This window comes from Neopsephotus bourkii, unplaced genomic scaffold, assembly GCF_033783945.1.
Source record: "Neopsephotus bourkii isolate Nb327-2 ecotype Australia unplaced genomic scaffold, CSIRO-AGI_Nbou_v1 NB_909, whole genome shotgun sequence".
NCBI classification, from domain to species: Eukaryota; Metazoa; Chordata; class Aves; order Psittaciformes; family Psittacidae; genus Neopsephotus; species Neopsephotus bourkii.
Window position 1 is genome coordinate 130,660 of NW_026901403.1, and position 19,732 is coordinate 150,391.

Consider the following 19,732-nt stretch of genomic DNA (forward strand, 5'->3'; position numbering starts at 1 on the left):
TACCCCCCCCGTTAAAGTATCCCCCTCCCCAAGCAGCGCGCAACGCTTGCGCGCCCGCTTGCGCCCCTCCCTGCGCGCTTCGCAGCGGCGGGGAGGAGAAAGAAGGCGGAGGGGGGGAAGAGGAAAAGAAGGAGGGGAAAAAAAGGAGGGGGGGGGGGGTGGAAGGAAGGGAAAGGAAGGACTACAAGGCCCGGCATGCCCCGGCGGTGCTGCACGGCTCCCCGGGGTGCCGGATGCTGGCCGTGCCGCTGACAGCGGAGCGAAGCGGAGCCGCGGTCCCCGCCGCGCAACGGAGAGGAGCGAGGGGCTGGGCGCGCCGCGCCGCCGGCTGCGCTCCCCCCCTTTTATCCCAGCCCCCACAAAGCCGGGAGCGGCAGAAGGCAAGAGCGAGGGAGGAGGTGGAGGAGGAGGAGGAGGAGGAGGAGGGAAGAGGAGGAGGAGGAAGGGGGGAGGCAGCGGCAAGCCAGGGCTCTGCTGCGCTGTGTCTTTCTTTGCTTTCCGCAGGCGGCGAGCGGCGGAGGCGCAGAGGGGAGGTCGGTTCCCCTCCGCCTCCCGCTCCGCTGCCTTTTGTGTGTGTGAGAGGCGAAGGGGGGGGGGAAGAGGAGGAAAAAATAAAACCCATGGAAAAAAAAAAAGCCAGATGAGCGTTAGAGGGGAGAGAAAAGCCGGAAAAATCATAAAATAGAGGGGTGGGGGGGGGGGGGAGAGAGGGAAGGACGAGAGAGGAGAGGAAAGAGCAGGCAGGGGACGGAGGAGGGGGTGGGCTGGCAGGAGCGGAGTTGCCTGGGGAGAATGTGAGCAGGAGGCGCTGGAAATGCTCTCGTTGAAGGTGGCGAGCGGTGCCGAAGGCTCCGGGACCCCCGCGGCCGGCCAAGAGGCAGCCCCGCCGGACGGCAGGAGCCTCCCCAGGCGGGCGGGCTCCGAGGGGCTTGGAGCGCAGCAGCCGGCGGGTGAGTACCGGGGGACCCCCCGCCTTTGTGTGCGGGGCTGGGAGGCGGGAATGGGGTGGGAGGACGCATGGGATACCCCCTTCGGGAAGAGCTGGAGGGGGGGTATGGGGGGGGGGAGGGAGGAGGAGGCGGCGTGTCCCTGTGTGGTTCCCCCCCCCCCCGCCGTCCCCTCCGCCGAAGTTGCGCGGCGAGTTGGTGCCAAATTGCAGGAGTTTAATGGTACTTGGGGCGGGGAGGGGCGGGCGGGGGGGGGGGAGCTGCGGTCTCCACGAGTTCAGCCGCCGACCCCCCCCTTTTTCCCACCACCACCGCCCCCCCCGGGCTGCGAGCGGTGAGTGACAGCTGTCAGAGCCGGCTCGTCCGCTAGAAGGCAGGGCCGGCGCTGGAGCCTGTCAACAACGGGCTTCCCGGGGGACAGCGGGGACCCCCCCGGGGCTCAGCATCCCGCTCCCCCCCCTTTCCCTCGGCAGCCTGGCCCCGGGGAGCAGCGGGCTGGCGAAGGGAGGGGGGCAATGGGCAGCCCTGGAGATGGGGCGGGGGTGCTGGGGGGTGTTGGGGGCTTCACCCCATCGCCGCCGGTGAAGTTGCGTGGTCGCGGTGCGCGGTTGTCACTTCGGTGCCTGTCATCCCCCTTTGATTTGTTTTTATTGATCAGCTGATATAAATTCCTGCCCCCCAACCCTTTCTCCCCCGCTCTGGCGTGCTTGGGGACCATGGGGGGACTGGTGACTTTGGTTGGTGGCACCCCGCAGGGTCACGCTAACACTGGACCCTCTGGCCGCCCTATGGGGACGTGTTTGGTGTCCCCGAGGCAGGGGGACAGGCGGAGACCCCCGCGTGTTTAGGTGCTGGGGGAAGAGAGGACGTGGCCCAGGCTGCGACCGGGTGGCCTCGTGCCTCCAAGCCCTGGGCCCGTGGTTGCCAGAACGGCCACCGAAAGCCACGGGCTGAGCTCATTGTGTTCCGCCTCCAGCCCCGGCGCGTGGTGGAGTCGCTCCAGATTTATCCTGGCGTGACAGAGAGCAGAAGCGAACCCCCGGGGTGACGGGCACTGATCCTGCCCTCTCGCTTGCCAAGGGGGGGGCTTGTGGTCCGAATCGGGGGGCCCCCCACCCCAGGCCTCCCTTCTCTTCCTCACTCCCCCCCCCAGGTGTCCCCTTACACTGGCTTCTCCTGCTGGTCTGTGGAATTTGCAGGGGAGGGTGTTGGTGGGAAGGGGGGGAAAGAGGAGGGAAGGGGGGGCTGGAGAAGGGATGGCGTGGCGCCAAATTCCGCTCTGCCATGTCTCTGTAACCTGAATAGGCCAGCTCCATCCCCGGTGCGAGTCCCCCGGGGCTCCACCGCGCTCCGATGCAGGCAGGCGGGAGGTGGCCTTCACCCCCCCCCCATTCCCGTTCCATACACCCCATCAACCACGGTCCCGTTCCCTCCCTCCCACTGGGCAGAGCCACCACGCGCCCGCCGGGATCGGATCCGGCAGGAGGCGGCTGGAATGTGGGGAGCACAGGGAGCAGGGAAGGTTGGCACCGTGGCGGCAGGGACGGGGTGGCCAAGGACGTGCCAGGAGCAGGATGGCCGGTGCAGGAGAAGCGATGGAAGCCTATGGAAGGTTATGGGAAGCCTTGAGGAGGGGCCGGCACTGCCCTGGCCTCCTTAGAGGAGGCAGCAGAGACCCGGGCAGGCTATTTCTGCTGAGATCCCGAGGAAAGCTCTGGGAGAATTGTGGGCTGCTATAAATAGTGTGTGTCAGCCGAGTGGAAACAGGGCCTTGAAATGCTCCTGCTATTCTCCCGAGTGCTTGGAACCAGCTCTTGGTAAACAGGGCAGCGCTGGGGAGGGCTGTTTCCTTCTTCCGGGCTCGCTAATGGCAGTGTGGTGGGGGGGAGCGGGAGGGATACGGAGGGGGGGGATGGATTTTCGCCTGGCCATAGGGCAGGGCTCTCCCCATGGGGCCACCCAGTTGGATGCTGGGCTGTGGCCGGGCTGCCCGGATGCGGGATGGCCCCTGCATGCGTCGCAGATGTGCTGTGTCCTGTCACCCCCTCGGTCCCCTCCCCGGCCCTGCTGCTGCCGAGCTCCGGGGCTGGGATGTGCCACACGGGCTGGCTTCAGTCCTTGGGGAGCTGGGGATGCTGGGGTGGTGCTGGGGGTACCAAAGGGACCCCCACTCCCCGCCATGTGTCTGTCCGTCCATCCAGGCTAGGATTGTTGCTGCTCTGCCTCAGGGCACGTGCTGAGCCATGCCTTGGGCTGGTGCATGTGCTGGAGGGTGGATATTTGATGTGGTGGGACCTTCCTGAGGCACCCAGGGCACTGGGGACCTCATCTTTTAGGGTGCTTTGACCTCATGGTGACGAGTGCCCGGGGTGTTCGCTTGGCTCCTGATGGTCCCACACCGCAGGTGAGCGCTCAGCTTCATGTGAGGAGCCGGCATCGTGCGTGGCATCCCCTCCCCTTGCGCCCACCCCCAAAATTCACCTCCAAAGCTGCGTTATGGTGACCTTTCAGTCAAAATAACACAAGGGAAGGAACAAACAGGGTGCTGCTGAGGCCCCCACCATGCGTTTTTAAGGTGATGTACATCAGGCTGCATGGTGAGAGCGATCTGGCGCGCTCGCGGTGGGATTTGGCACAGCAAAGCGAAGCAGGCTGGAGTCCCCAGGGTGCCGCTTGGCTCCATGGGCTGCCTGACCTGCGGGGAGGTTGGGACACGCAGTGCTGCTCCGCATGGGAAGGGGCGAGCGCCACTCCGGGTTTGGGGCTTTTCCCCCCCTCTCCATCTTTTTCTTTCCCTTTCTTTCCTTTATTTTCCTGTTTCTTTTCCCTCCCTCTCTGTGGGTTGAGCGTTGGGGCGACAGACAGGGAAAGTCTGAGCAATGGTCTCCGTGCTGGTGCTGTCTTCAATCACCGTGTCCCAGAATCCCTCGCTCTGGGCCTTCTAGGCACAAGGGCTTACAGGGAAAATCGGCAGCTGCAGCTGCGAGTGAAAGCACAAGAGCCCGGCTGGGTCTTTGGCATCGGCAGGAGAGCAGAGAGCCGGGGGAGGCGAGGAGGGGAGCGGGAATGGAGCGGGGGGAACGTGCCCTGTGGTTTCTTTCCAGCCTTTGCCACCGAGGGTTGTGTTTCAGAGCGCGGGAAGAGGAGGGAGAGGAGAGGAGAGCAGAGCGGGGGGTGCAGAGTGATGCCTCCGGGGAGCTCATTAAAACCCGTCGGCTCCCCCCTTTTCGGCGGCTGGATGCAGGGAAGCGGCGATGGAGGGGAGGAAGGAGGGAGGTGCCGGGAAGGAACATGCCTGCGGAGCGGCTGCCCGGTGGGGACACTCGGGCCCGGGCAGGAACGCTGCCCCGGGGCTCACCTGCCGCAGCACGCCGGCCGCCTGCGCCAGCGAGCCCCGACGGGGCGGGCGCAAGGCACGGACCGGAGCCCCCCGGGACACAGCATGGGATGAGCTTACCCGGGCATGGGGGGACCGGTGGAGGGGGCATGGGGGGCAATGGATGGGGTGAAGGGTTTGTGTGCACAGGGTTCGGTGTGTACAGATAGGGTTTGGTGTGCACAGACAGGGTTTGGTGTGCACAGACAGGGTTTGGTGTGCACAGACAGGGTTTGGTGTACACAGGGTTTGGTGTGCACAGGCAGGATTTGGTGTGCACAGGCAGGATTTGGTGTGCACAGACAGGGTTTGGTGTGCACAGACAGGGTTTGGTGTGCACAGACAGGGTTTGGTGTGCACAGGCAGGATTTGGTGTGCACAGGCAGGATTTGGTGTGCACAGACAGGGTTTGGTGTGCACAGACAGGGTTTGGTGTGCACAGACAGGGTTTGGTGTGCACAGGCAGGATTTGGTGTGCACAGGCAGGATTTGGTGTGCACAGACAGGGTTTGGTGTGCACAGACAGGGTTTGGTGTGCACAGACAGGGTTTGGTGTGCACAGGCAGGATTTGGTGTGCACAGGCAGGATTTGGTGTGCACAGACAGGGTTTGGTGTGCACAGACAGGGTTTGGTGTGCACAGACAGGGTTTGGTGTGCACAGGCAGGATTTGGTGTGCACAGGCAGGATTTGGTGTGCACAGACAGGGTTTGGTGTGCACAGACAGGGTTTGGTGTGCACAGACAGGGTTTGGTGTGCAGACAGGGTTTGGTGTGCACAGACAGGGTTTGGTGTGCGCAGGGTTTGGTGTGCGCAGGGTTTGGTGTGCGCAGGGTTTGGTGTGCGCAGGGTTTGGTGTGCGCAGGGTTTGGTGTGCGCAGGGTTTGGTGTGCGCAGGGTTTGGTGTGCCCAGGATTTGGTGTGCGCAGGGTTTGGTGTGCACAGATAGGGTTTGCTGTGCATAGAGTTTGGTGTGCGCAGGGTTTGGTGTGCGCAGGGTTTGGTGTGCGCAGGGTTTGGTGTGCGCAGGGTTTGGTGTGCGCAGGGTTTGGTGTGCGCAGGATTTGGTGTGCCCAGGCAGGGTTTGGTGTGCCCAGGCAGGGTTTGGTGTGCGCAGGGTTTGGTGTGCGCAGGGTTTGGTGTGCCCAGGGTTTGGTGTGCATGGCAGCAGATCATGGTGAAGGGGACAGGGACAGGCAGCCCTGGGGACCCACTCTGGATGCCAAAGTCCACTTCTTGCCCAGTGCTGTTGATCCAGGCCTGGCTCTGTGCGGTGGGACGGGGGGAAGTGGCTCAATGTGGTATTGATCCTCTCGGAGGGAGAGCAGAGCTGTTCTGGCATCCGCCAGCTCCAACCTCTACCCTTCCCAGCGCTAAACGAGCTCCAGGCGGTGGGAGCCGCATCCCAGCTCCATCCCAGCCCCATCCCAGCCCCGTGCCACCGCCCCCGGGGCCCCGAGCCCCACGCACGGGCTTTGCTCTTCGCCTCCTGCTGACTTCAGCGCATGGGCTCGGGCTCAGCGCCTGAGCATTCCTCACCAAACCTGGGCCTGAAACGTCTGGAGGAGGATGGAGCGCCTTGGGCGAGGGGGATGAGCTCCTCGGCTGCGGGAGAGAGGCAGGCTGCTGGGCTGGAGGCGAGCAGGGCCTCCCCATGGGCCCCCGGGAATGGATCCTGCCTGGCTGACTCGGTGGCTGGGTTTGGGATGGATGTGGATGAGCAGGAGCAGTGGCAGGAGGGGAGCGTGGTCCTCAGTGCGTCACTGGATGGGTGGCATGGGGAGCAGGGTGGCATGAGGAAGGTGCCATGAGTAGGTGAGCATGGGGAGCAGGGTGGCAGGGAGCAATCTGGGGCTGGGTGCCTGAGGAGGGACAATGAGGGCTGGGAGGGAGGCGCTGGGCGGGAGCTGTGTGAGAACCAGTTTGCGAGGTCCAGATTGGCAGCAGATCCTGAACCAGGAGGAGCTGAGCATCCACACGGCCCCTGCCGAGATCAGACGAGACGACAGCGCCTGGGTTTGGGGGAAGAAATTGGAGGCGGGGGAAGCTTTTTTGCTGAGATGAAATTTGAACCCCAAAGTGGGAGGGAAGTGGAGGTGGGGGGCACGGCTCTCTCCACATGGTTATTACTGCTGTTTTCCACCCAGCTGAAAGGAGAATGTAGCTTAATATGGACCCACGGGGAGGAGAAGCGATCGGGAACGGGGATTTGTCAGGAGGGAGCTGGGAAACAGCGAGACAGACCTAGAGGTGAGAGTGGCCAGCACTGCCCAGGGAGGGGAGCCGGGCTGCAACAAGGAGCTATTGTTCTTGGCGAGCCCCCCCCCCGGACCCACAGAGCTGGCGCGGATGCGGGGAAGGGATTTGGGGACCGGTTTTCCCAGCGGATGGTTGGCTGGGGAGTGGGAAGAGCTGGCGGTGCTGAGGCTCACCCACAGGATGGGCTTGGCGGGGATGGGGAGGTGATGGCAGGTGAGCTGGGAGAGGATAGGGATGAGATGGGGGAGTTGGCTGGGGTGTGGGGATGTCACCCGGTGACCCCAGTCCTTGCTGTGAGCCCCTCTTGGCTGTTGGCATCTCCCATCCCATGTCCCCTCATTCAGTCCCTTTCCTCGTGGCTTCCATCAGCATCTTTCTGCCCCCAGCATTGCACATGGAGGTGTTGGCAATGAGCAGTGGCCCCGTCCCACTGCCCCCAGTGCCTGGGGACACCCCGGGGTGCTGACAGGAGGGAATGTGTGGGACCAGCGCGGCGTGCAGGGGGGGATGCGCAGCCCCATGGGATGCGGGGGCTGTGGCTGGGGAGGGGGCGGCGAGGCAAGGATCAGGCTTTGCATGGCTTGGGGTGATGCTGGCCTTGTCCCAGCCCTCCCCGAGCTCCCTGTGCTGCTGCTGGGGGCTGGGCAAGCTGGGAAACAGCCCGACACCCCCCCCCCCTCAGTGCAGCCCTGGCGTGTGCTCCCATCCCCCCCGGTTCCCACCTCCCCGGTGCTTCCAACGCAGCAGCGATGCCCTGAAGGCAGCAGAAGCACCTTAGCAAGTGCACACTCGGCATCAGAGCACGCATGGGTGGCTCTGGGTGCGCTGCTGCTCTCCCTCTCTGGAGCACCCCAGGTCTAGCGGGTACCAGGGGAGCTTCACCCCTCCAAGCCTCAGTCCCTGCTCGGAACGGTTTCCTCTGCTCGGTGCCACCTGGGGGGTGTCATCGCGTGTTGTCCCCCCAGCCCACCAGCCACACGTGGTGGTACCACAGCACCCACGCGACGCCTGCATCCCGCCTTCCCCGTCCTTCATCCCTGCACCCTTCCCTCCTCTTCCTGCCTTCCCCGTCCTTCATCCCTGCACCCTTCCCTCCTCTTCCTGCCTTCCCCATCCTTCATCCCTGCGCCCTTCCCTCCTCTTCCTCCCAGCCTCAGCACCCTGCAGCCGGGCCGGGTGCCCGTTGTTGGAGCAGGGGAAAGGGGGGGGGAATAGCGTTCCCCTCCCCTCCCCAGCATTCCTTGGGAGTGAAACACAAGAGCTGGCAGGGCACTCCTGCTTTCTCTGGCCTCCGCTGCTCCGGTGCCTGAACAAAGCCCTCCTGCCTCCACTGGGAACCCAGGGTTTGAAACAGGAGAGGCGGCTGGTGCGGCGTGGCAAGGGGGAATGTCCTTCATAGCCTGCTCTGGGGGCCTGGGGTGGGTAGGGGACAGCAATGGACATGGGCAGCAGCTCCAATGGGGTATCCAGGCTATCTGGGGACTGTGGGGACCATGCCCACCCCGTGGCATCATCCCCATCCAGGGCTTTGCGTCCCCACCATCTCACTGCCATCACATTGCTATGGAAACTGAGCCCTGGCGAGGCCTGCTTCGACCCCACTTTGCCCCCACTTTGGTCCCACTTTATGCCCAGCTCTCGCGCATGGCAATACAGGTCTGTGCATCCAACCCAGCTTCCCCCCCTTCATCCCAGGAGCTGGGATGATGCATCCCAAAGTGAGCATGCGCTCCAGGCCCCCCAAAGTGGGACCCCCTTTTCCTTGCAGAACAAAGCCCCCCCGCTCTTTTCCCTCCCCACCGCCCCCAGTGAAACAGGCCCCTCTCGGAGCGCAGTCCCCGACAGCGAAGGTTATTTTAATGGATGCATTACTTTAAACGAACCCTCCACCATCTGTTCCACCCCCTAATTACGCATGCAGGAAAAAAGCCCATCTCTCAGCCAGCGCAGGAGAAAGTAAAGATATAAGTGATTTAAATGCATGTTATCCGCAGCTCCGCCGGCAGCTGGGCTCCTCGCCTGCCTCCCGCCTGCCTGCCGATGGAGCCGGGCAACTTGTATGCAAGAAGGGATGGTTCTCCTGGGGCTGGATGCTGCCGACACCTCGGGGTGCTGGGTGCGGGATGCTGCGTGCAGCAGGGATGTGGTGGCTGCAGCTCCCCATGGGTCAGCTCTGCCCGCAGCATGATGGTGGTGGATAAGTGTGGGGCAGGGTTTAGGAGGGGAGCACCCCTGCCTTGGCCCTGATGGTGTTTGGGGGCTCACATGGGCTGGGGCTCCAACAGTGCTGGGGTGGGGTGTGTGCGGCCCCCCCATGGTGAGGGGATGGATGCGCTCAGCGGCCATGGGGCTGTTGCTCGAGCAGTAGCTGTGTTTCCAGGAGCCATCCCCAAAACCCAGGGATCCTGGACTGGGGGTGGATGATGTTCGACCGTGGGGATCTGTCCTTTGGGGCTGTGGAGGCTGAGAGCAGGGTTGGAACAAACCCCCCTTGGAGAGGCAGAGCCCACAAGTGTTTGAAAACCCTGTTTTTAAGTCAACCTCTTGGTATCTGGGGGGATGACAACACATCAGGGTGGGACTCAGTTTCCCCTGTCCCCAGCGCAACCCTTGGGACCGTGCTGGATGCTTTAGGTGACAACCACCATAACCTGTGCGGCGCCGGAGCGATGCTGGATGCCGGTGTCCCCCCCTTCCTTCCCTCCCTCCCTTCCTCCCATCTCCTTCCCCTCCTTGCCTGACTGCAGCAGATGCGCCAGCTCTGCAGGAAGAGGGAATTAAGTTGGGCTGGAGGAATGTGTAAAGAGCGCTGCAGGGCCGGAGGGTCCGGTCCCCCCGCGGGGACGGGCAGTCATGCAGAATTAATCCGCCTGCAGCCGCACCGAGCACCGGGGAGCGCGGGGGGCGCTGCGGGGGGCTGCGGGGCCGGGCCCCCTGCTCCGGTGCCACCGGGAAACTCATCAGGAACAATGGAAAGCCCCAAGTCAGCTCTTTTACCCCCAAATCCCGGCCCTGGGGCGGGGAAGGAGGTGGGAGGATCCTGCGAAGCTGAAGGAAAACCTGTTTGCTGTAGGAAAGGGAAGGACGGGTTCATCCTGCTCTTGGTGATGGTGCTGGGTGCAGTCGGGATTCATCCTGCTCTTGGTGATGGTGCTGGGTGCAGTCGGGATTCATCCTGCTCTTGGTACAGCCAGGATTCATCCTGCTCTTGGTGACAGTGCTGGGTACAGCCCGGGTTCATCCTGCTCTTGGTGATGATGCTGGGTACAGCCCGGGTTCATCCTGCTCTTGGTGATGATGCTGGGTACAGCCCGGGTTCATCCTGCTCTTGGTGATGATGCTGGGTACAGCCCGGGTTCATCCTGCTCTTGGTGATGGTGCTGGGTGCAGTCGGGATTCATCCTGCTCTTGGTACAGCCCGGGTTCATCCTGCTCCTGGTGATGGTGCTGGGTACAGCCCGGGTTCATCCTGCTCCTGGTGATGGTGCTGGGTGCAGCCCGGGTTCATCCTGCTCCTGGTGATGGTGCTGGGTGCAGCCCGGGTTCATCCTGCTATTGCTGATGGTGCTGGGTACAGCAGGGCTGTGCTGTGCGTCATACAGGGTGGGTGTTGGGTATGGGCAGCCCATTGCTGCCATCACCCAACCCCATCTGCAAAGGGCTGATGGCAGGAGGCAGCCTGGGGTGTTGTGCTGGATGTCCCCACGTGCTGCACCCTCCGCATGCCATGACCAAGAGGACACCGGGGTGGCATCAGGGCCCCACAACCCATGCTGCGCCCGACATGGTGCCATCTCCCAGCCCCACAAGCATCCTCATTGCCACGGTCCTGGCTGTGGGGCTGTGGTGCCCCCATGCCCAGTGGCTGCGTGACACGGGGCAGGGCTGCTCATTGAGGACACTGCAGCTGCAGCCGAGCCCTCTGCTCCTCTGGTGTATAAATAATGCAGCCCCGAGGCGCGTTGGCAGCGCCGCGCACGCCTGCAGCCCTGGCACAGCACCGGGTGCTGTCACCAAAGCCACCCCGAGGAGGCAAACCCCTGCACCCCATTGCTCCCCGTGTGCTGTCCATGCAGTGCTGGTGCTGGTGCTGGTGCTGGTGGGGTGCCTGCAGTGACCCCACACGCGGGGACATCCTCGTGGCGCTGGTGGCGCTGGTGGCAGTGCACAGCTTGCATGGTTGCCATGGCAATGTGCTGGCGCTAACGAACCCGAGTAAACATTAACGAGGGAGAGCCCCATGTGGGGCGGTGGGAGGGTGCGGGGACCCTGTGTGGGGCTGGGTGCTGCGGTGGGATCAGGTGCATGGGTTAGGATGCTTGCGTCCCCGTTAGGTGCTGTGTGAGGGTCAATGGTCAGACTGGGAGAGATGGGTGGCTTTGGGGGCAGGATGGCTGCGTTTCCTGGAAGATCCCATCTCTGAGGACCCAAGGGTTCCTGGGTCCATGCAGCACCCATGGGTGCAGGCATATGGGGGGTGACGCAGATCCCCGCATCCCCTGGCCTCACTGGGGTTTGGGTGGGGGTCAGCCCTCGCAGCGTACCCAATGTCCCCTCCAGCGCTGCATGGTACCATAGCTCATTAACCAGAGGTGCAGGTGCCCCGGCTCCCTTCCTCCTCCCCAAGGGCTCCTAATGAAGGGCTGCTAATGAGCGCCTGTGCTCCCTGCTCCATTCCCCGCCTTGGGGAGAGGCTGCCTGGCGAGCAGGCACCTGGGAGCGATGCTTTAAGGGGCTGAGTGAGCCCATGGGTGCTGGGCTGTCCGGGAGCTCGGTGGTGCCTCTCAGAGCCCTCACTGTGCCTCTGCAGCACAGCATCATACCTGGGCACAGGGCTCGGGGCTGTCACCATCCTGCCTGGTGCACAGGATGTGCTTTGTCCCCATGTCCTCGGTGCAGGGCCACTGTGGGCTATGTGCCATGGGGGCCATGTACCTCAGTTTCCCCTCCTGGGGGCTCGGGCTGGGCATGGGGACATGGGTTGGGTGATGCTCATGTTGGCCCCGCCAGCCTCACTCTTGTCCCTGTAGCCCCATCATACAAAGCCACCCAACCCCTGGAAACCCTCTTTGGGTCTGTCTGCATGGGGGTGCTCTGGAGGGGGTCATTCGAGGGTCTGTGGCTCCTCTGCACCCCAAAAGTAACCCAGTGCTACAGATGCAGTTCAGGGATGTGGGGACCCTGGCAGAGATGGGCTGGGGAGGGTCCTTAGGCTTGTCCCCCTATTTCGGAGGCTGCGGGGGGGGGCAGCCCATCCCATACAGAGCCATGGACCCACAGTGGGGCTGTAGGAGCCCTAATCCTTGGTGACACGGGGCCTGCTCCGCAGTGGCTGATTGCAGTGTCCCCAGATGAGGATTAGGGTTTAAAGCAGGGAAGGAGCAGCGGGAGCAGATGAGCTCCTGAGCAACAAAGCTCCCGTTTCCCTGCAAGGCCACTGTTATTCGGGTCTCATTAAAAGCTGACAGGAGACAGTCGGGGTGAGGGCTGTGGTAGGGGATGAAGCCACCCCAAGGCCCCTGTGTCCCTCCATGGTATCCGAACACCAGCCCCTGGCCCCGACCGCAGCGTTTCTGGCAGGGCAGAAGGCAGTGAGGTGCTGGGCTGGCAGAGGAAATCCAAACTGAGCCCCGATGAAAGGGGCTTTGTGTGCCCGGGAAGGAGCAGCCCTCCTCCTCCTCCTCCTCCTCCTCCTCCTCCTCCTCCTCCTCCTCTTCCCACTTGGCTGCCTGGGGGTGGCCTTGCCCTGGGTGCTGAAGGGAAACTGAGGCAGCCCCAGAGCCTCCTGACCTGCTCAGGGCTTTTCTCCATCGCTGGGGCCAAGAGCTGGTCCTTGGGAATGTGCTGGGCTCCTCCATAGGTGCCATCCCCTGTCTGTGGGACCAGCCAAGGAAGTGGGGAGGGAGCCACAGGGACAGAGGAACACGTCCCCCATGGCTCTTCATGCCACCAAGGACCACCCTCTCCCCCAGTGCCACTGCCTGCCTCTGTTTCCCTTTCACCCCTTGTGAGCACTGTGGCTGCCATCCAGCACGGATCACCCTTGAGGGGGGGTTCAACCCCCACTGGTGACCCCAATGGATGTGGCCCCTGGGAAGGGGGCACGTTGCTGTTGCGGGCGGAAGCTGATGGGAACACCGCTCCCATGGTCCCATTGCAGGGAGGAGCGTGGGTGCCCTGCCCCAGTGGGTGGCAGGGGCTTGTTCTCCGCCTGGACAGGAAGATGAATGAATTCCATTACGGGATCGCGGTTTTATTCCACGTGTCAGGGAGCCCGAGATTAACTTGCTCACCAGGCTGTGACAGACCCAGACACCCGCGTGCTCCGGGCATGGAGCTGCCGCAGACCCCACCGTGCCCCCCATGGCCATGCCCATCCTTGCTGCCATCATTGGGAGCCCTCCTAGCACCTAGGGAGGGAGGCATCGGCCAAAGCAGAGGTCCTTTGGCCACCCCAGGGTTCACGTCTTACAGGGCGAGGGGTGAAGCATCATGGAATCATGGAATGTTCTGGGTTGGAAGGGATCCTAAAGCTCATCCATTGGACCACTAAACCAGGCTGCTCCAAGCCCTGTCCAGCCTGGCCTTAAACACAGCACTGTGCTGGCTGCGAGGGAGCTGGGGAGGGGGACAGGGGGGTTTGGGGACCTGTTGTGATGGGGACACAAGAGGGTGACCCTCTCTTGTCTCAAGTGGCTGGGAGAGCGTGTTGGGGATGCATCCCTGTGCATGGAGGCGTGCGGTGCCATGGGGCTGGCTGCTCTCCCCTCGCCGCCCCCCTTGTGCAGGCAGCTGGCTCTGCTTGCTGGAGGCTTTGCACATTCCAGTTCGTGGGTCACTCGCCTTCCAAACCTCTCCAGGGATGGCGCCGGAACAAACAACCCCAGGGCTCCGATGGTGCCCAGCTCTGCCTGCCAGCACCATGGGGGATGCCCACCCCCGATGGCTTTGGGTGCTTTGGGGAGGTCCCAGTGAAGGTAACTGGGAAGGTGAGGATGCGCTGAGGGACGTCTCCATGCAGCGTGTGGAGGGATGGATGTTTGGGGAGCAGTGGGATGCTGTGGTCCCCTCTGCTCATGGGGTGCTGGAATCATCTCGGGAGAACAGTGCAGGCAATAGGGCAACACAGTGAGCTTGGGAAGGCTGGGATGGGGTTTGCTCAGGGTGTCCTGGAATGCGCCTCCGGCCATCCCAGGGAGATGAAGGTTCCATTGGAGCGCTGGGAGCACACCAGGGAGGCTGGGCGGCGTGGGGAAGGTCAGCCTTGGCCAGATGCAGCCACTCCACCCTCCTCCAGTGCTTTGCACATTAATGCAAATGCACTGGCCTGAGTGGTTCATTAGCAGCATGTGGAATGGAATAATGCATCCGCATCCCATTAGCCTAATGAAAAAAAGGGAGCCGGCACCTGGAACAAAGCTGCTGACTCTTGGCTAGTGCTCTGCCTCAGCCATGCTGGGCTGGGGGCCCTTCCTTTCCCCTCCCTTCCCGTCCTTTCCCATCCCTTCCCTCTCCCACCCTATTGCCTGCCCGTCCTCCGAGCATCCTCTCACCCGGTGCCACATCAGGGGGCACCATCATCGTGGCGGGGTGCATCCCCATGGGTCCCAGCACATCACGCCTCTGCATCCCGGGATTTGAGGGGAGGTGGGGGGGAGCCGAGCCGGGAATGCCGCAGAGGCACTGTGGGTGACGAGATGTCCCCGTGTCCCTGGGGCTGGGAGCTGGGAGCCTGAAGGATTAGAGGAAACATTGCCAAACAAACCAGGCTGTGCCGGAACCAATTAGCCTCCAGCAGGCAGAGTTTCAGATGCTGTTATTTCTGCCTCTTCTCTTTGCTCTCCCTCCCTTCTGTCTCCCCCTTTTCCCCCCTTTCCCCGGCCCTCCCCAGCCCCTCCTGCCCGCCCCCAGCATCTCGGCTCTCGCCATTCCTCTCCGTGTCGGAGCTTGTTTTGGGCACTGGCTCTGGAGTGACTCATGCCGCGCGTAGGGGATTTTAAAAGCTTTCTGCTGTCGCTGGGAAGCCGGTTTGGGCTGCTCCGACACTGGGGGTGGAGCGCGATGCCTCGCAGACAGCCCTTGTCTGGAGAGCCCAGCAGCAACCGTACCCCAGACCCCGACCCCTCCAAACCCACCCCCTGCACCGGGGCTCGGGCACCCCAAAGCCGGCGGTTGAGTCACAGCCGAAACTTTCTCGAGCCGTTGGAGCTTCCTCTGCTGGGGCCCCTCTCCGAGGAAGTGGTTCTATGGGGCGTCGCGCCCCAGCCCCGGTGGGTGCCGCACACGCCGCTGGAGGAGGTTGAAGCGTGGGAGATCTATTCTCTTCCCCTCCCCATTCTTCTTCCTTCCCTCCTTCTCCTTCCACCACCCTCAGCTGGCCATGGCTCCCCCCCCCTTCCTTCATCCTCCTCCTCCTCCTCCTCGCCTTGAGCTGTGCTGCTGAGGGACTGCAGCTCCCGTGGATCAGGAGGAGATTTAGGTCAAGCGCTCGACTGAGTCGAAACAGCCATCTGTGTGCGGAGGAGCCCGGGCACCCAGAGCCCCCGGCTTGGCACCGCGGGCACCCTCCGAGCCCCGCGACAGCGCCAACACCACCCAAAGGGTTAATGGATGGGGGGGGGGGAAATCCCCTCTGCCCACCCCCTGCATCGCCCCATTGGCACTGAACGGCTGCGGCACCGCGCCAAGGTCGCCCTGACACACCATGGTGGGTGCTGAGGGCAGAGCGGCGCAGGCAGGAGGCGCAGGCAGGAGGTGCAGGCAGGAGGGAAGCGCTGGCTGCCTGCCCGGAGCCGGGGCTCCTGGGTTCCTGCAGGAACAGGGTGGAGCAGGAGGAGGCCGGGAGCTGGTGTCATCCCGGCCGTGGTGGAGGGAAGCGTTTCCCTCCCCATCGGGGTGTGGGATGCGCACGGAGCCGTGCCTCAGTTTCCCCACAGGCGAGCGGGGAGCCGCGGGTGCCCCCCTGCGCCCCACAGCAGGGAGGGGATGGACGTGGCCCCTCCTGCTCCCCACCTGCAGCTTTTTCTCGCTCTCTCTGCTTCCTTCCGGAGCCTTTTCTCGCTCACGGGTGGCTGTGGCTGTGCAGGGGGAGGAAGCTGGTGCCGGACGGGACTTCCCGCAGTGCTCGCTTTGGTGCTCCCCTGCTGGTGCAGCGAGTTGTGCCTGGCCTCAGGCCGGAGCCTCACCGGGCGTAGGGATGCTCCCGGGTACCTGAGCCCATCCATGCTCTGCCCACGCCACACCAGGCCCCTGGGGACCCCGCGGATCTGCATGTTGTGTTTGGTAAGGAGCTTTGCCCGGCCGGGCAGCATGGTAATCCCGCCTTGGCTGGGGGGGGATTATGTGTGGGGAGCCTGGAGCACCCAGGAGCTGGCAGGCGGCTTTGGGAAGCTGGGGTTTCCCTCTGGTGTTGGCCAGGAGGGTGGCAGGGACGTCCTAACCCTAACCCAGGGACCCTGGTTTGCCCAGGCATGGGGGGAAGCCTGATGTCCCTGCAGCATCACCAGGCAGGGTGCTGGCAGCCCTATGCTGTGCCAGGAGGGACCGCAGCTGAACATCCCTGCATCCTTCCCCTGCATCCCTCCATCCCTGTGGCTGTTGTGGCAGCGTGCATCGAGGCAAGGTGGCTGCAAGCAGGGCCATGCAGGCAGCGTGTGCAGAGGGAACAGGGCTTGGGGACAGCCCCCTGTCAGGGGTCCTATCCTGGCTTCCCTGGTCCCCAAGCGGGCTTCGAGGGGGCTGGTGGATGCCGGGAGCTCGTCGGTTCTTTATGGTCTCAGAGGGCTCCATTAATTCTTTAAATATCCAGGCTTTCCAGGTGGGTTTTGTTGAAAATTAATTTCCGGAGCTATTTTAATTTTGCTGTATTTAATTTGCTGTTTATTTTAATTAATTAACATCGGAAAAATCTCTCCTCCCGAGCATCCTGCAGCCGTCTGGGGTGGCTGTGCATGGGAGGCGAGAGCAAGGGGGTGGCATGGGTGCCTCAGTGGGGAGGGTGCCCAGTGCCTGCAATGCCCTGCACAGACCTTCCTGATGCTGTGGTACCCGCTCCCTGGGATGCAGATTGAGAGGTGTGAGGCAGGGCTCATCCCAGCTCCATCCCTGGCTCCATGGGGTCTGCTGGGATGCTGGTGCATGTCCTGGGTGGGAGATGGCTCAGGTACCACTTGCAGCCACCTTCCTCCTCCTCTTCCCATTGCTGGCTGGGGAGCTGCGGGTCTGGCATCCATAGGGATGCAGTGCTTGCCACGGCAACCAGCAGAGCCCTGATGTAAAAGCCCAGCACGGAGGTATTTTGACCCATTAAGGGATGCAGGGCTGAGCTCAACCCCACACTCCCATCCCTGCATCCCCTCTGGAGCTGCAAGGGTGTCCCTGGGGGGTTAGACAGGAGAAGGGGGAAGGGATGTGGATGGAGCCGCCTTCCTCCAGATGAAGGCCTCTGGTCTCTTGCATGTCTAGACGCTGCCACACACCTAATGTGGTTCTTGGCAGGAGCCGTGCCTGCTCTCTCGAGGTTAATTGTGGTGTGCAGAGCTCTGCAGACAGATAGCCCTGCTCTGTGCTGCCCCCAGAGCCCTGCCTCGCCCAGCCCCTGCCTTGTCTGTGCCCCCCCCAATGATGCTGAGACCCCCTCGGGGATGCTTGGACCCCCTTCAGGGATGGGGATGCAGAAGGGATGCTGCTGTGCCCAGATGTGGTTTGGGGCACAGCACAGTAAGGGGGGCTCCCCTGTTCTGGGGAGCAGCCGTGGTGCTGGGGGTGTTTTGTGAGGGTTGCCAGCAGCTCTGAGGGATTTGGAGGTGGAGGAGAAGGGCCCCTCCGTCGCCAGCTTGTCCTCCTGCCCGCTCTTGGCAAGGCGGCTGGGCTAGATAAGGGGAAGCACAGCGGGGGGAGCCGGACAAAGGCAGAGCCTTATTCAGCCTGCGTGGCCGGATCCAGCCTCCGGAATGGAGCTGGGGTGGGAAGAGCCGGTTCATCCTCCAGACCCAACATCTGGTGGAAAGCAGGGCCAGGGATAGGGAACAACGGGGGTGCTGCAGGGTGAGCCCTGGGGCTCGCATGGATCCGAGCTGCCTGGGATGGGCTGGATGAGGCCATTCCCAGCGGCTGCTCTTGCAAAGGAGCCCAGAGGTGTCTAGGATCCACAGGGAGCAGCCAGAAACCAGCACCTTCCTGGGGACACCGTGAGCAAACACTGCCTCCAGCTCCATGAGCCTGGCCCCATGCACAGGAACCGGCTTTCCCATGGGCAAACCAGTGCCTTGCCAGGCCTGACGCTGGCTCCTGTGTCCCATCGTTGAGCGTGGCTGAGAGATCACGTATCCCAATGTGGGAATGACAGCAGCTTGCCACAGGGATCCCAAAGCATGATGTCCCCTTGCCTCACATGTGGCCATCACCAGTACTGGGGTCCAGGTTCTGTGTCCTGGAGCTGTGTGGGCCCCAGGACCTGCCCCACATGGCATCCCAGGGGAATGGGGCAGAGGCTTCAGTGCGAGCTCTGTTTTGGTTTGGGGTTTCATCATGTTTTCATGGCAGGGAATTTCCGTTCCTAACCAAAGACAAGGAAAAAAAAAAGAGAAAAAAAGAAGTAAAAAAACCAAAACCAAAGAAAAAACCCACCCTGCGCTGATTTTTTGCCAAAAAAATGGGATGTTTCCATTCTTGTTTTGGCTTTTGGCAGCCCCAAACTGCAGCCAATGGAAGAAAATATCTGTGTGGAAACGCTGCCGGCCTCCTCCGCGCAGCGCAATGGCTGGTGCAGGGCTGCGAGCTCCTGTCCCTGGAGCTGGGCGCCTTGGAGGGGGATGTGGGGAGCTTTCGGCACCAGGACCTTCCCCGCACCACGCGGAGGGCATTGCCATGAGAACGGGAGCGTTGGTTTAGTGGGGAGCATCCACACGGAGCAGTGAGCGGCTGCAAGGACACCGGTGGCGAGCGGAGCGGAGCGGAGCCTGCGCTTCCCACTTGTCCTTGCAGCGGGGTCGCTCTCTCCTCCTCCCCAGCTCCCAGCAGAGCCACGTTTGGCTTCCTCATCCTCCCTTCCTGGCATCACCCCAGCCTTCACCTTGCTTCACCCCGTGAGCTTTTGGGGGTCCCTGTGCTGCAGGCGGTGGGGTGGTGCCGCAGTGCTGAAAGGAGGTTGGGGGGTGTTTTTCCACACATCCCTGCTAAGGAAGCATTACAGTCGCCCAGGCATCTGTTCTGGCAGAGTGGAGCTAAAGAGCTTGTCCTGGGCTTGGCAAAGCAGCCGGCAGCTTTTCCAAGGGCAGCCTTGGCGGATGCGGAGCAGCAGGTTGACATTGCAGGGAGAGGAGCCTGGAGGAGGGGGGGTCCTGCAGGGAGGATGCTGCAAACCCGCTCCCCAAAGAGCTGTGTGCGCCCGCAGGTCTTTGTTGGGAGCAGGGAAGTGCTGGTGCCAGTGCATCCCAGGCAGGGAGGATGCTCCGCCATGGAAAGGAGCAGGATTAGCCCCTTGCCTGCCCATGGCAGTGGGTTGCAGTGCCCTGCAGAGGACAACCACCATTAGAACCACTGAGTTTTGAGCTGCTTCTCATGTGTGTGACCCAGAGGGACCCCTTGGTGTCCCCAAGCTGTGCAGCATTCCCTGCCACTGCCACCTCATCACAATGGGTGTTGTGTCCTGCTGTCACCCACCGTCACCGGGCTTGGCACTGCTGTTTGAAGGCACCATTGCTGCCACCCTCCTGTGGCACATCACCGTATCCGTGCCATAGCCCCACTGGTGGCACTGAGCACAGGCTGTATCCGTGCCTCAAGCCATCAGGACCAGGCAGGGGGATGTGATCAGCACGGATGGGCTGTGGGAGCCATGCCGGAGCATTGGGCTCGGAGCTGGAGCGTGTCAGGCACAGATGGGATCGTTAGTGCTGGGAAAAATTAGCCAGCCCCTTTTAAAAACCCAGACCTATGGTGGCAATTCCCCACGGAGCGCTCCATTAGCATCCATCCCGGGCCGGGATACAGACCCACAGCCGCTGTGATGTGCACCGGTCCCCACCGCTGGCTCCTTCCACAGGAACAAGCACCCGTCCCAGCGCTGGGTGACCCCGTCCCCACGGGTGATCCCATCCAATCCATGCCATTTCCTATTCATGCTCTCGAGCCTCCTCTTAGCTTTGTGA

The 19,732-nt window shown here is 62.8% G+C and overlaps 1 protein-coding gene across 8 annotated transcripts in view; it reads left to right on the forward strand.

Annotated features, from left to right (window-relative positions):
* The first annotated feature begins 162 nt into the window (after window positions 1-162).
* Window positions 163-19,732, forward strand: part of AHDC1 (AT-hook DNA binding motif containing 1) — a 47,536-nt gene continuing 27,966 nt past the window's right edge. For 2 of the 8 annotated variants that reach the window (XM_061357662.1, XM_061357663.1), the window contains exons 1-2: window positions 163-380; window positions 830-950. In XM_061357662.1, coding sequence (XP_061213646.1) covers window positions 234-380; window positions 830-950 — 268 coding nt within the window. In that variant the 5' untranslated portion in view covers window positions 163-233. Of the gene's footprint in view, window positions 381-412; window positions 534-702; window positions 951-6,241; window positions 6,573-15,594; window positions 15,864-19,732 lie in introns of those variants that run through there. The other 6 variants (XM_061357668.1, XM_061357670.1, XM_061357664.1 and 3 more) reach the window with 4 other exon arrangements.